Below are 15,490 nucleotides of genomic sequence, written 5' to 3'. Positions count from 1 at the left end.
TTATAAGCTAGCTGGTGAATACGCACCTGTTATCAGAGTAGGGGCACCTTCTAGGCATAAGAGCAAAAACAAACTAAAGGAAAAGAAGTCTATTTGACTACATAGACATTTAGTCTTTTTTTAATTAAAAAGAAGTTAAAAGATTAAGAAAAACTACATCCTATGTCAGTTATAGCCTTAATATATAAAGAGCTCCTAAAAAATCACTAAGACTAATACACACAAAGCAGTAAAAAAAATAGAAAAAGAATGTGAACTGGAAATTCATAAAAGAAATAATACATATAGCCAGTAAGCATGTAAAACAAGTCCAACTTCATGAATAATTAAAGAATTATGAAATTAAACAGTGATATACTTTTTATTACTCATCAAATCGGCAGCTTTTTAAAATACTCATTCCTGGTGCAGGTTCTGGGACTTACTCTCCCACACTGCTGATGGTATCAATATATAAATTGGCACAGCCTTCCTGAGAGCAACCTGGCAGTGTATGTCACACACCTTTAAAAATGTGTGCCCCATTTGACCCTGTAGTTGCATTTCTTGGAGTTTATCCTGAGGGAGAGAGGCAAGTATGCCAAGATGTGTGTGCATAACTGCTAATAAAAAATATAAAAAGTGGGAAGAATCTAGATGTCCATGAATAGGGGTGTGGTCTGATAAATCATGCTATATTCTTACCAAGGAGACTGTAGCTATTTCAAGTGACGCTACAAAAGAAAATTGTCATGCAAGGACGTTAATAATGTTTTTTTGTTTTGTTTTTTTACGGCTTAATTGAGATATGTTTCACATACCATAAAATTCACCCTCATAATATATTTTAGGTGGGAGAAAAGGAGGCTTAGAAATGGTATCATAGCGTGGTCTGAATTTTTGTAATAACGAGAACTGTAAGCATATACACACACACACAAACAGACACACAGGAAAGTCTGCTTGAATATTAAGATTATGGGTACCTTATTTGCTTATTTTTGCATGTCTGTGTTTTCTAATGTTTCTGCAGGAAATGCCAATTACTTTTATAAAAAGAAAAAATTATAGAAGCTTAGGGTTCAGTGTTCCCAAGCCCCCTGTGCAAGGGTAAAGTCTACACTCCTAACGTGGCCATCAGGTCCCCTAGATCTAGCCTTTGCTCCCCTCTGTGGGTCACCTGTCACCACTCCCTGTACACTCCAGCGACACAGACTACTTGGAGTTTGTTGCTTACGTGCCGTTTCTTACTATGTACGTTTGCTCACCCAGGCCCCTCTGCCTGGAATGACCTTGCCTGTTGCCCGGCCCACTCCAGTATCACCTCCTCAGGGAAGTTTTCCCTGAGCCCCTGCACCCACTCTGGGCCAGAGGCCTCGGGATTGGGCAGCTGGGCTTCCCTGGGCATCCCTGTGACCCTCTGCCCTCCGTGTGTGGAGCCTCTCTGTGTACGTGTCTTTCCTCGCCCCGCCTCCAGCGCACTGCCTTCCCGAGGCGTGAACTGTAGAGAGCTGAAAGGAGCAACTCCTTTCTGTTTTGTTTAAATCCAGGTCTAGAGGTCAACGTCTTCTAGAATCTGGCTCCTGTGTCCCCTTTCCTTTTAGGGGAAAGGGGTATTTGGGGAGAAGGCCTCACTTTGGGAACAGTCGCTCCAGGGCCAGCTGTCTGTCTCAGGGGACCCCAGTTGGCATCTGCACAAAACTCTGTGTCCTTCTCTCTGCATTTGACTGGTCCCTTTGAGGTGGGCCAGCTGCCCACCTCTGTAGCCAGTGCATCCAGCTTGAGCCCCTAATTAATCCCCAGTAAAGGAGCTGTGGTCCTTTGTTATGGAGAACCTTCCACGCTCCTCTGGGAGGGGGAGGAGGTGGCAGCGGCAGCTGTGTGATGCGTCCTCAAGGCAGACTCGCAGGCTGGGTTAGCGTAAGGAAACTCGCTGACTTGCTCAGTGAGAAGGCTCTTTTCTGTCTCGTCTAGAGCTGAGAATGAAGCGGAGAGCATCAGACAGAGGAGCTGGGGAAACGTCGGCCAGGGCGAAGGCTCTAGGAAGTGGGATTTCTGGAAATAATGCAAAGAGAGCTGGACCGTTCATCCTGGGTAAGCCTCTGACGGCCGGGTGAGTTGGGGGCCGGGGCAGCACAGTCTGACCTGCAGACACGCAGGGTGCAGCGCCGCGCCCACCCCAGCGTGGGAGCCTGACCAACCCTCGGCCACTTTAAACGGAGTCTATTGATGAGAGTGGAAGGTCGCTCTGCACCAGGAGTTGTTGTTTCTGTTGTAGCCGCACCAGCCTTAGATTAGTGTCAGCTGAGAGATAGACCGTCTCTTCCCCCAGAGAATCCTATGTGTGCCCCCAGGACATCACCCACGGGAAGCAGACAAGCTGCCTTAGAACCCAAGGTACCTCATCCACGGCACTTCTTTGACCATTCTTGGAGGGCACAACTAAGTTCACAAAGTGTTTGGTACAGCTGCAAACTTCTTACAAAATTGGCACCGAAATCCTGTAGAACTGGGTGTTCCCAGTGGTCTGGAGGAGCAGCGGGGCCTTTCTGCATGATGTTGGAAGCCCAGCAAGTCTAGACTGCATGTGTAGGGTTGCAGGTGGTTTGCGCTCTGAGGACCCCAACTCTCCCAGCAGCCAGAGACTGGGTGTGAATTTTGCTTTGGGACAGCATCGTGGACTTAGGAGTACAGGATAGTTGCAGTTCCATTTCCAGCCACGCAGCAAACAGTTCATGGAGCCTGCTACCTGCTGGGCCTGTGCTGTTTGTCAGGGACACAGCCGTGATTAAGACAGACAAGTTCCTGGGGAGTTTCCTGGCGGTCCAGTGGTTGGGACTCGGCGCTTCCACTTCAGGGGGCGCGGGTTTGATCCCTGGTCGGGGAACTAAGATCCTGCATGCTGCGGGGTGCGGCCAAAAAAAAGAAAAAAAAGAATTGGGCATTGGGCAGGACAGTTGGATGGAGACACAGAGAGACACACTCTAAAGCTAAAAATAAAGACCATTAAGTTTAAAAAAAGAAAAAAAGACAAGTTCCTGCCCTCACGGAACTTAACATTCTAGTTAGAAAAAGAAACCGAGAGTAAACAACACACGAGATCATCATGGGGGTGGGGAGGAAGGGTAAGGGCCTTGAAGGAAGTAAACAAGATGGTGTGAGAGTAGGAAGGGTCTAGAGAGAGTGTAGACGAGGAAGGTTCTGTATGAGGAAGTGACAGTTGCTCTGACAGCCAAGGATAAGGAGGAGCAGCCACGTGAAAAGCAGGGGAAAAGCATTCCAGGCAGAAGGAACAGCAGGTGCACAAAGGCCCAGAAGCAGGGAAGGGCTTCACATCTCAGGAATGAGGAGTCCAGCGTAGCTGGGGTGTGGTGAGGAGGGGTGGGGAGACGCAATCAGTTGAATGCTGGACAGGAACCAAATCATGCAAGACCTTGGAGGCCAAAAAAAGGAATGTTGATTGCATGTTAAAAGCAGTGGAGTGCTGTTAAGGTTTTTTAGCAGTGCCTCGACACTGTGACATTACCTGATTTATGCTCTGAAAGCTCAGGGTGCTGTCACAGGACATCAAGCCGTGTACATCTCTGAAAGTACAGAAGTTCCCAAAAGCTGATACGTGGCTGTATCAGACCGCCAGGGGAACCTGTTAAAGGGACAGTTTCCTGGCTCCTCAGCCTTGAGTTGCTGATTCAGAGGGCCCAGGTTGCAGCTGGGATCTCTGTTTTAACACATACTCCTCGGAGATTCCAGCATGCACCCCGTGTTGAGAGCCCTTCTTGAGAAATGTGCCTGTAAAAGCCAGGTGTACTCAGGCAGATGCACACATACTGCTCCAGTTTTGGAGGGGAGACCACGAGTTCAGTGGATGTGAACGTGGTGCCCTCCAGGAGAGAAGATCTAGCCAAAAGCCCACGTGGTGGCACAGTGCCCCACGGTGCCATGGTAGACAAGGCTCCTGAGAAGTAAGCCAGCGGCTGTCTGTGCCATAGGTCCCCGTCTGGGCAACTCACCAGTGCCAAGCATCGTGCAGTGTTTGGCGAGGAAAGATGGCACGGATGACTTCTATCAGCTGAAGGTAAGTGAGGCACGAGGCGTGGGGGGCTGGGGACCCCCGGGACATCCTACCAGCCCGGCTCCTCCCTCCTCCCACCTTCTTCTGCACCACTTGTGAGCGAGAGCAGTGCACTTCTTCCCGGGGAGCTCTGTCTGTGCTTATATCACTTTGCTGTCACATTGGGAAAGACTGTTTCACTTCGTCCACGCACGTGTGGGTGCGTGTGCCAGGGTTGCGTGGGAGGATGTGAAACCCTGCTCCTCCTGTTCTGGTCACTCTGCTTGGAAAAGTAAGGGTTGTGGGGTTTTGTTTTTGTGTGTGTGCCTTCCTAAAGATCCTTACACTTGAGGAGAGGGGCGACCAAGGAATAGAAAGCCAAGAGGAGAGGCAAGGCAAGATGCTGTTACACACCGAGTACTCCCTGCTCTCCCTCCTCCACACGCAGGATGGGGTGGTTCACCACCACGGGCTCTTCCAGGTGAGTGGCACCTCTCCCATCCCCACCCCGGCTGGCACTGCAGGGGCCACATCACAGGACCCCCCAGTCTTCCCACAGGCAGAACAGCGGGACTTCCTGGCGGGTGGCCTGGAGGTCTGGCTGGGCCAGTGAGCTCCTGCTCTGATGGTGGCAGCCTAGCGGGAATGCACCCGGTTTGCAGCTTGCAGGCTTTCTTTGAAGAGCCGCTTTTCCGAGAAAAGAGGAAAGTATGAAGTTATTTAAAGACACGGGCTCTTTCTAGCTGTGTTGTCAGGAATCAGCCAGGCCAGGGTGGAAGGGAGGGCAGTGAGGAAGGACGGGCGCCGGGGCACTGTGGATCTCCGCAGTTGCTTTTGGTACCAGTCCTGCTGCCTGCCCAGGCATTTCAGCTTCTGCGGCAAGGGTCCCTGAACCCCATACTCAGATGTTCCAGGTCCGTTAGGAAAGGTACTAATTGGCAACTGGCACCCTGAAAAGAGCCCTCCCTGGGGCAGAACTGAAATTGCGTCTCCAGAAATGAAGAACCAGGTTCAGAATGCTGGAGGGTGGGGGAGGGTTCCTGCTGAGGCCCCCGTGGAGCTTCTGCACCGCCCTCAGCCAGATGCGCTGGCCAGGCCCACTCATGCTTGGATGGACCTGGTACGCTAGAGGCAGCCTGGTGTCAGGGAAGGCACACAGGTTTTGGAGCGGGCAGTCCTGGATTCAGGTGGTGTGACCTCGAACGAGTCACTTCCTAAGCCTCAGATTCCTCTTCTGCAAAATGAGAATAATGATAACCGTGCCTACCATGTGTGGTGGTGGGAAGACGAGTGAGAGGGTATAAAGCACCGAGCTGTCCCGGGACATACGTGCTCATCACCGTTGTTATATCAGGCAATAAGAACTCCTTGTCGGCTTGATTTCTTGAGGGAAAATAAGGGGAAAATGCCTCCCAGCCCCACACATAGATCCCACCGAGGTCTTTATTCTTAGATGTGCAATGAGAGGCACCTCTGAAATGTAGAGTGTCCCTTAAACATGAAATCAAATCGGGGGTGATTATGATTTCTTAGTATTTCATCGCTGGTAGCTTCCAGAGCTTGGCCCTGGTGTATGTCATTTTGGATAAGAGAACCGGAGCGATTAGAGGTATGTCTAGAGTCCTCTGTGTGCCAGACAGCGTGCTGGGCCTCTGGGGAAGAGGGGATGAGAGGTGTGATCCTGCTCGTGAGGAGAAACGTGGCGTTCAGTCCCCAGGTGTCCCCCAGTCGGCTGGGGCTGGCACCAAGGGCCTCCTCAAGCTGGGAGGGTCAAAGTCCTCATGTTGCACCTGTGTTTTCTCTTACTCGAAATACCTTTTCAGCAAGGAAAATGGGTCCAGAACTACCAACCTTGGGGTTGGTAGTGGTGCCTGCTTACCGAGCCCTGGCTTACCGATACCGAGTCCAGGTGCTTACTAAGCACTTGGCATGGTTGTCTTTTCTCTCAGCAACCTGTGAGGTAGGGGTTGCTGGCTCCCTTTCGCACACGAGGTACCAGGGTTGGAGAGCTTAGGTGAGCCGCCCCAGATCCCGCAGCTAGGACAAGGTGGAGCCAGGGCCTGAACTCAGCCGTCAGGGGCCAGAGCCGTACTCTTAACCACCATTACACGGCTGCCCAGAAGTCCTGCGTCCACGTGACAGCAGTTGTCTTGGACACGCACAACACTTAGCTTCCCCCGTCTTGGACACAGGAAGGAAGTTTACATCGGTCATTGCTAGCATCCCTGGAAGTGCCAGGAGGGGAGGATGCCCCAGAGCCCTGAGTGTGCTGCCTGCACACTGAGCTCAGAGGGCCCTTTGGCTTTCAGTGCCCAGCCCTGATCCAGTAGGATCAGAGCATGAAGTCTGAACCTGAGCTGCTTCAACCTGAGCCACTGGCTGGGCCTGGCACGGGGGGAAGCAGGGCAGTGCTGAGCGGCCCGTGGGCCACGCTGCCCAGATCTCAGGCCTCTGCCGCTCTCACACATGCAGGCTTGTTCCAGGCTCCAGAGGAGAGCCCCAAGCCCCTGGCCCTGGCCCTGGTGGGCCCACAGCCAAGCCCTGGTCTGCCCCCTTCCTCCCAGGACCGCACCTGTGAAATTGTTGAGGACGCAGAATCCAGCCGAATGGTTAAGAAAATGAAGAAGCGCATCTGCCTCGTCCTCGACTGCCTCTGCGCACACGACTTCAGTGACAAGACCGCCGACCTGATCAACCTGCAGCACTACGTCATCAAGGAGAAGAGGCTCAGCGAGCGGGAGACCGTGGTCATCTTCTACGACGTGGTGCGCGTGGTGGAGGCCCTGCACCAGGTGAGGCTCCGCCCCTGCGGCTCCCACCTTCTCTCCATGGAAAGCCGCCCTTCTTGCTGCTGCTCAGAGGAAGCAGCTCTGTCCCGCCCTCACCCAGGTGTGCTTTGCAGCTGGGAACATCCAGAAGGAAAGTGGCCGGATGACACGCACACCTGAGGACACGGTGCTGCAGGCCTCAGCCCACGGCCCTGGGGAGGTGCGGACAGCCCAGCAGAGCCCTGTGCAGAAATGCCTCAGCAGTCGAGAGGCTAAGCGGGAGATACCCACTGGGTGCAGCCACAGCCTGTCTCTGAGCGTTTCCTAGGGCTGGGGGTGTCGGGAACCCCAAGGCACAGGTTAGGAGAGCCTGGGCCTCCTCCAGACACACAGCTTCTGCGGGCCAAGCCTGCAGTACTTGGTCATCAGAACCATGAGAATTCATCTCTGACCCCAGATCTAGGCAGGTGCTTGGGATTTTTTGGTTGCTTTTTTGGTTCTTGGTTTTTTGGTGGGATGTTTGGTAGAGGCAGAGAGAGGAGTGGTTTTCTCCATTGGCTGCTGCCCTAAGGGGAGAAAGAACTGGGGTAAACACCCTGTGTGGGGCAGAGACTGCCTGGGCTCGCATGTTACCTAGTTCATCCGCGTGGTTAACGAGGCCCTAAGTGGTCCGGATCTGTCTGGCTTGCAAGTCAAGGCCCAAGCCTAAAGAGACATGTCTTCCCCAACATCTGGAGAGCCCACCTCTTACAGGCTGGGCCCGACCCTGGCTCTCATCTTCACAGTGCAAACCATGTGCCTGTTGTTTTCCAGAAAAACATTGTGCACAGAGACCTGAAGCTTGGGAACATGGTGCTTAATAAGAGGTAAGCTTCGCTTTTCTTCTTTCGTGATGTAACCTCGGGGTTGGGACAGGCTACGTGCTGCAACTACCCAGAGCCCTGCAGCGTCCCCATGGGGATTCTGACTCATGGGGCCAGGGGATGGGATGCTTGCTTCTGTCTTTTGCCACATGGGAATATGGTGCTTGCTAAGAAGGGGAGCCTTAAAGGCCACAGAAGGGGAGCTCTGGGAAGGACTTAAGCAGTCTCCCTGGTCCATTCATTTGTCATGCCCAGTGGGTGCACAGTAAATGACTATAAAAAATAGACCAATAGGTGACAGAATGACAGATGAGCAAAACAAGGCTTTGTCATGGATCAGGTTCCCAGGAAACAGACTGAGATGTACGTGCAGGAAGTTTACTGAGGCGCGTTCTCAGGGAGAAGGGGGCAGGATTGGGCTGAGGGAGAAGTTAAACTCTGGGCAGTCACGACAGGGCCTCAGCCTGGAAAGCCAGGTGGCCCTTCAGATGCCCCAAATCAAGTCCGGGGGCACACGGCCCTGTATCCCGACTGTGACCAGCCACTGAATGCAGGCTGCTCCCGGGGGCATAGCTTTGGGCAAGGCAGCTTCCTTTGGCTGAGAGGACTTCCTGGAAAAGGACACAGCTGTGAGTGGTCAGAAGCCGACATTCCCAGCAGCAGGGAGAGAGCACCTTGATATTGGAGGGGATCTGGGCAGCTCACCCCAGCACCCTCGGTGAGCCAGTGGCAGAGGGAGATCACATGAGGCTCCTGCCTCAGGCTGTCACCCCACTCAGGCAGAGGGTCTGGGCCCCTTCTGAGTGATCTGGGGCAATGGTAGAGGGACACCAACATGCAGGGTCCCAGGACCGATGGGAGGAGAGCCCACCCTGTGTGTCACCAAGATCCTAGAAATGCAGGGCCGGGAAGGGCACACCTCCCTCACCCGCTCTCCCTGAGCCTCTCACCCTCACCTCTCTCTCACCTCCCGGTGTTAAAGTGGGTCGGAGGGCTTGCGAATGGCAGGCAGCACACGCCTCCTGGCAGAAGCGGTGTGGTGGGGGATTTGTTCCATAACGTGGTTGCCCGCGCTGGAGGGGCCTGGGCCCACTATCCCTGTGAAGTGGCCAAAGCCACACAGGTCACAGGAAAAGGAGCTCTGGGGAGGGGCATGGGGCACCAGACCCTGCAGTGCCAGCCCGAGATGCCACTGGGAGGGTGCTGCCGCCCCTCCGCACTCGGCGCGTCCCCAGCCCCACCCAGCACTGGAGCCGCAGACAGCCTCCCGGAGCTTGCCGCCTGGGGCGACCGGAGGGCAGCTGTCACTGTACGAGGGCCAACGTGCAGAGGACGGAGCGGGCAGAGATTCTGGCCATCTCAGTCAGTTCGTGAAGGATGAGTAAAGATTTGCCTGCCTGAGAAAAGTGAAGTGGTTAAAACCTGTCCCTGTCGTGCTGCACGGGGAGGAGGGCAGGAAACAGGAGTTCCAGGGCTGCTTGAACGCTTGACCGGCCGAGAGAGAGTTAGGAAAGCCAGGGAGGAGTGGGCCCTGGGGGTCAGACCTGGCTGACAGCACAGCACTGCCTCTTAATTACCCTTGAGACCGTGAGCACTCGTTCCTTTGATTATTCACCTGTTGATTAAGCCATTCATGTATTGAGAAGCTGCTGTGGTACCAAGCACTCCTCTGAGCTTCCGTGTCCTCATCTGTGAAAGCAGAGATGATTATGCCTTCCTGCAGAGACTGGCCCTCATAAGCGCACCCTGTGCTAGCCAGCCGGGCCTGCAGGGCCTGTATGCTCGCTCCCTCTGGAGGTGAGGCCTGCTGTGTGGTGAGTGGCCGACGAGGATGCCAGTGGCCAGGTCCCGAGGCGCCCCGGCCCCAGCTCTGAACTGCACAAGGAGAGGAGGTGTCGGAAGGTGCAGACCATCCTGGCCCTGAGAGCGTATTGTCTTCATGTCAGGAGGCTCGGGCCCTGGCCTTCCGTGGGATGTTGGGCCAGTCACCATCCCACTCTGGGCTGCAGACTCACTGTTCACAAAGTCCATCTGGCTGCAGAGCCCGTGGTCTCCCAGGCTTCCGTGCAGCCATTCATTGGCTCTAAGTGAGCGTCCCGAGGGTGCTTATGGGCATGCACCATCAGGGGCTCCTGTGCCGCTAACCAGGCCAGCACCCCAGGCCTCTTTGTCTCTGTGGTGGCTTAGCTTCTGGCTCCCACTTCTCCAGGCCCCCCTAGGTTCTGGGAATGTAGTCGGAAGGTGACACCTTCTTGAGTAACGCCAGTGTAGCTATGGCAGCTCTTCCGGGAGTGTCCGTGCGTGTGTGTGTCTGTGTCTGTGTGCGTGCATGTGCACGCATGGATGTGTTTCCCTGGGATTGCAGAGCACCCACACCTCATTCAGACCCTGGGTCTTGGCTGCACATCCTTTAACCCTATAATCCCCTGTCTGTCTTGGGCAGACAGAGGTTCTGGCCACCTCTCACTTGAGTCACAGGTGCCAGGAAGGCGCCGGGGGTGCTGCAGGGACCCACGCTGGCCGCCCAGTGCCTGCTCCCATGTGTCCACGCGCGCACCCCTCCCCTCTTGGGGCCTCGCTTTCATCCTTGCGAAGTCAAGGGTGGACCTGGAGGAGCTCCAGCCCCTTCCTGCCCATCAGGCCAGGCCCTAAGTCCAACTGGAGAGGCAGCAGATGAGCTGGAGACTCCCAGCAGGACGGAGCGCTCCCAGGGAGGGAAACAGGGAGAAGGGTTTGCAAGGCAGCTGCTACAGCAAGTTCCCCTGCCGTGGATAAAGGGCAAGGGTTGCCATCTGAAATTCCCTTTTGAGGTTGGCTGTGGGTTCTTTCTCCGTCCTTTCTTTTCCGCGTGGGCACGTTGCACGCCCAGTTCCTAGAAAAGGAGACACACTGTGGTAGCCCAGAGGGCCGTAGCTGAAGAGTGACTCACTGAGCGGGCCCTCCTGACGCGGAGCTCCCTCCTTGCACCCCTGCTGCCCTTGCCTCTCCTGCCAGGACCAGCCTGGGGGATCTGGACTCCCAGGGATCTGTGCGCCGGGCCGACTGGGGCAATGGTGGCGGGCAGGGAGCATCGCCAGGCTTCTGGAGGGCTGGGAACTGACCGTGTGGTTTCCTGTGGGAGAGGCTCCAACCCGGCCGTGCCGCCCACCCTGCAGAGTCTCGGCCGAGCTTTTCTCGAGCCCCACGGGCAGAGGGCTGGCAGGTCCTGCCGGCAGAGTGGAGTGGAAGGCCAGCACGCGGGCACGTGTGCTCCAGGGCCTGTCGTCACAGTGTGGCTCCTCTCACCCACGACCTCAGCACGCTGTGTTCCCTGGGGTCTCCACCGGTAACCTCCACCAGCTGTGCCCACCATCTGAGGATGAGATATCATCCGAGCTGGCCCTTAGTAATCAGTCACTATTTGCCAGGCCCTGGATTCAGTGCTTTCCCTGGGATTATCTTCTTATCTTGTTAAGTCCTAACACAGCCCTGGGAGTTAGGTGCTAATGTTTTCCCTGTTTTACAGATGAGGAAATTGAGGTTTAACAGAGATTAAATAGCATGACCGAGATCACACAGCCAGGAAGTGGCAGAGCCAGGACTAGAACCCGGGAACCTGACTCCCAAGCCCACCAGACTCTCCCCTGAGCGGTCCTCCTCCCAGCGTCTCAGGCCTCCAGCTGCCGTGGCCAGCTCTGACGAGGGGAGAAGGCGCAGTGCGTCTGCTGTGTGGGGCCCTCGTGGACAAGAGGCCCGAGCGGGCCGCATTCAGTGACGTGGGCGGTTCTGAGCGGGACCAGCCCACTTCTTGACGTGATCCTTGCCCGAGACCCTTCGCCTGCCCTCTCAGACTCTAGCTGCCCTGGGGGCCACCAGGCAGGTTTCCGTGGCATCTGCCAGGGCAGGCCTGTACGGAGGGCGAGGGCCAGCGTTTCCATTTGGAACGCCGGGGACAGACTGGCCTTTGTTGTGCACCAAGCCCTTGCCCGCAGAATTCCCCAGGAAAGCTGAAGGGCTCGCGGAGCCTCGTGAGCGCAGCCGCACACACCTGTGCCTCTGAGCCAACCTCTTCTCCCCCTGGAGGCTCTTCTACGGAGAGGCCGCCCGAGGCCCCTGGTGGGGTTTCCCTTCCTGCCGTCCTCCCAGGCTTCTCCGCCCAGCCAGCCGGCTGTCACAGCAGAGGGGCCCTTCCTCCCTGTGCCCCCCGACACAGGCCGAGGAAGCTCTGCACCCTCACCCCGCGTCCCCAGGGGTGGCGTACGGCGTCCTCTCCGGGCCGGTTTTTGTTCTCGTTGTGAGCCTCCTAGAAAGGACCGGAGCCCAAAGCTGCTCTCACCACGGCTCTCTCAGATGGGGAATCTGTGGTTTTCTAGCCAGTGCAGAGTCTGCTGTACAAGACAAGGGGTGAGTCACCTTGGATGGAACGGAAGGGAAAGTCAGGTGCTGGGCATTGTCCCGGGACCTAGTGGGCACCCCACTGGTGTCACTCGAGAGTGCGGAGTCCGAGGTCAGACAGACCTGGGTTGGATCCTGCTCCACTCCTCACTAGCTGTGTGACCCTGGGCAAGTCTCTCCACTTCTCTGTGTCCTGATTGCATCATCTGTGAAGTGGGCGGCGAGAAAGTCTCCCTTGTAGGCTGTTGTGAGGGGTGAATGAAAACAGTCTCCATCGGGCACTTAAGCCAGGGTCTGCACTTACTAAGCATTAGTTTTTTTGTTTAAACTTTCTTCCCTGTTCCTTTTTTTTTTTTAATTTATTTTTATTTTATTTATTTTTTGGCTGCGTTGGGTCTTCGTTGCTGCGCGCGGGCTTTCTCTAGTTGCAGCAAGTAGGGACTACTCTTCGCTGTGGTGAGCGGGCTTCTCATTGCAGTGGCTTCTCTTGTCGCGGAGCACAGGCTCTAAGCACGCAGACTTCAGTAGTGGTGGCTCACGGGCTCTAGAGCGCAGGCTCAGTAGTTGTGGCTCACGGGCTTAGTTGCTCCGCGGCATGTGGGATCTTCCCGGACCAGGGCTTGAACCCGTGTCTCCTGCATTAGCAGGCAGATTCTCAACCACTGCGCCACCAGGGAAGACCCAGCATTAGTTTTTAGTACTGTTGGTGATGCTGTGATAATAATAAAAGTGAGGACCCAAGGGATCAGCACTGGGGGACTGAAGGAAGGCCTCCAAGACTCTGCTGGACTTCCTCTTCCTCCTGTGCAAATGAGGGAACCAGGCTAGGTCTCCAGTTCCTCCCAGTCTACTGATAGATACTACGTGTGTGGAGATTGCAGAAATCTCTGCAGTTCTTCCAAGCCCTAAGCTGTAGCCGCAAGACTCAGCCAGGGCGCAGGTTCAGGGGAGCACCCTGAAGCTCCCCTGGTCAGAGTGACTCAGCTCCCTGCGGGGACAGCTCGGCAGGTGGCAACCAAGGGTGACTGGCCTGTGTCAGCACCCCCAGTGGCACTCCCCACGCAGCTCTGGGGAGGCCGGGAGGGCCAATGGAGCAGAAAAGGACGTGGGTGTGATTCCTCTGCTCCTTGGACGAGAGGTGGGGACAGCTGGGGCGCCCGTGGGTACAGACGCCGAGGTTTGTTCACTCTCTGCCTCCCGCCCCCAGGACTCATCGGATAACCATCACCAACTTCTGCCTCGGGAAGCATCTCGTGAGCGAGGGGGACCTGCTGAAGGACCAGAGGGGGAGCCCCGCCTACATCAGTCCAGACGTGCTCAGCGGTATGTGCAGGGTGCCAGGCAGCAGGCCCTGGGACCTCACACAGCCAGGCTCTGCAGCCGTTCATTCAGTCAACAAACTATCTATGGGTGTGCCCCTGGCTAGGTGTTGGGGCTTCATTGGTGGCCCAAACCAGTACTGTCCCTCCAGGTACAAAATTTGGGGTCCCATGGAGGAAGAAGATGGTAATCATTACACTAGTTACTCTCTGAGATTAGTGCTTGGAAGGAAAGAAACGTGATTTCTGTGAGTATGAACAACGGGTGCTTGAAGGCCCTCCCCGGGGAAGTGGCGTTCGAGCTGAGGTTGTGAGGATAAATAGGAACCCACGAGGGGTGGGACTGGGCGGAGGTGGCGCCACATAGTTGAGGAAACACAGAAGGCCCCTGAGGCTGCCGCTCAGAAAGTTCAGGGGGAGGCCAGAGAGGTGGATGGGGGTCCAGCCGCGCAAGGCCTAATGGAGGCCCTGTTGAGAAACGCCATCCTTTAATTCAAGTGCGAGAGGACACCGCTGAAGAGGTCTTCACTGAGGCTACCGTGATGAGACTTGCATTTCAAAGATAATACTTCCTTTGTTTGTTTATTCATTCATTCATTCATTCATTCATCCTGCTGGTATTTACCGAGGGCCTGCCACATACGAGGCTCTGTTCTAGACACTTTGGTTACAGCAGTGAACAGTCAGACAAACATCCTGCCTCCATGGATGGTGAGCTGACTTTCTAGTGGGGCTGAGACAGGTAATACACAAAATAAGTCAATTATGTAGCTATCACCTTCTGATAAACTATTAGTGCTGGGTGCTGTACTGAGCATATGACAGGCATCATCTGTATAAAACCACACAGCTACCCTGTGAGGTAAAATTTTTACAGATGAGAAAATTGAGGCTCAGAGAGATCAGACCTCTTGTTCAAAGTCACAGCTAATAGTAAACCAGAAAACTGAGGCTCGATCCCAGGGCTGCCTCCTGCCCAAGGCCACGCTTCCGTTTCACCGTAGGCTTTCTTTCCTTTCTTACTTGTCCTTTGCCAGATTGGGGTCCCTCTCTCTGTCCTGGTCCCTCCGGGGACCAAGGGCTCACATCCGCCCCCATCCCTGCGATGCGAAGGTTTCAGGGTTGTCTACAGGTCCCATTATCCCCAGCACTCACACATGTGCCTCCCTCCCCACAGTGGCAGAAGCAGCCTCTTCCCGAGTTGTCACGTGTCTTCCTGTGGAGCAGGCTGCTCTAACTTGCCACGAGCATTTGCGATCTCCTTGGAGGCCTTCTCCCAGCTGAGGGCTGCTGGAGCATCAGGCCCCTCCCAGGGCTACCTCTGCAGAGGGCAGTGGTGCCACTCTCCAGGCCTGGGGATTTTGGGTGGAGTCCCTGTGGCCTCTGCTAGAAGATCTGGGTGCCAGGGGTGCCTCCCAACTCCCTGAGCACCCCTCCCCCACCAGCCCAGCCCAGCCTGGATACCCTCCCTGAGAGTCCCGAAAGCATCCCTGTAGTTGACAGACCAGAGCTGTGTCAGAGGTGGGGTCTGTGACTGTATGCAGGCCTGGGGGTGGAGGGGCTGCCTCTGGTCAGGCCTCCTCAGCAGTGCCAGGCTGGGGTGGCCTTCACGTGCCGTCACTCCCACCTGCTGCCCTCGGCCTCTGTCTCTGGCTCTTCCAGACTCATGCCATTCTTGAAGGGTGAAACAGAGGAACCCCCTGCATCAGAAAGAGACCTGGACTGGGAGACCAGAGACCCGGGCTCTGGGACTGACCTTGTTAATACCCAGCTGTGTGACTTTGGCCCTCAACCCCCCTCTCTGAGCCTCAGTCTCCTTGTGGGTTAAAAGCTGAAAATAGTCCTGCCTCCCTACATTGTTAAGAGGATGAAGTGGGGTGACTCAAGTGGGTTTTGATCCCAGGTCTGCCTTTCATTGACTCTGTGTGCCAAGCACAGACCTCAGCACCGGGCATGAAGCTGTGAAATGGCAGTCATGGCCTTGCCCTCACAGTTCATAGTCTGGTTAATACCTGTGTGACCTTGGGAAAGGTACAGACGTCTCTGGGCCTCTATTTTCTCATCTATAAAATCAGGATGATAATAGCCCCTACTTCATTAGGTCCCTGTGGGATTAAATAAGGCCATAACCCAGTG

At 55.3% G+C, this 15,490-nt stretch overlaps 1 protein-coding gene across 6 annotated transcripts in view; it reads left to right on the top strand.

The window, feature by feature from the left end:
* Positions 1 to 15,490, top strand: part of STK40 (serine/threonine kinase 40) — a 37,608-nt gene that overhangs the window by 16,684 nt on the left and 5,434 nt on the right. For 5 of the 6 annotated variants that reach the window (XR_005019203.1, XM_036845815.1, XM_036845827.1 and 2 more), the window contains 6 exons: positions 1,954 to 2,073; positions 3,969 to 4,054; positions 4,368 to 4,511; positions 6,595 to 6,822; positions 7,612 to 7,664; positions 13,243 to 13,358. Coding sequence is in view for 5 of the 6 variants with exons in the window: in XM_036845815.1 (XP_036701710.1) it covers positions 1,962 to 2,073; positions 3,969 to 4,054; positions 4,368 to 4,511; positions 6,595 to 6,822; positions 7,612 to 7,664; positions 13,243 to 13,358 (739 nt within the window). In the remaining variant the exon portion in view is untranslated. The remainder of the gene's footprint in view (positions 1 to 1,953; positions 2,074 to 3,968; positions 4,055 to 4,367; positions 4,512 to 6,594; positions 6,823 to 7,611; positions 7,665 to 13,242; positions 13,359 to 15,490) is intronic. The other variant, XM_036845843.1, reaches the window with a different exon arrangement.

The sequence above is a fragment of the Balaenoptera musculus genome, chromosome 1, assembly GCF_009873245.2.
Source record: "Balaenoptera musculus isolate JJ_BM4_2016_0621 chromosome 1, mBalMus1.pri.v3, whole genome shotgun sequence".
Taxonomy (NCBI): Eukaryota; Metazoa; Chordata; class Mammalia; order Artiodactyla; family Balaenopteridae; genus Balaenoptera; species Balaenoptera musculus.
Note: the sequence above shows the minus strand (reverse complement) of the source record. Positions and strands in the feature narration are given on the sequence as shown.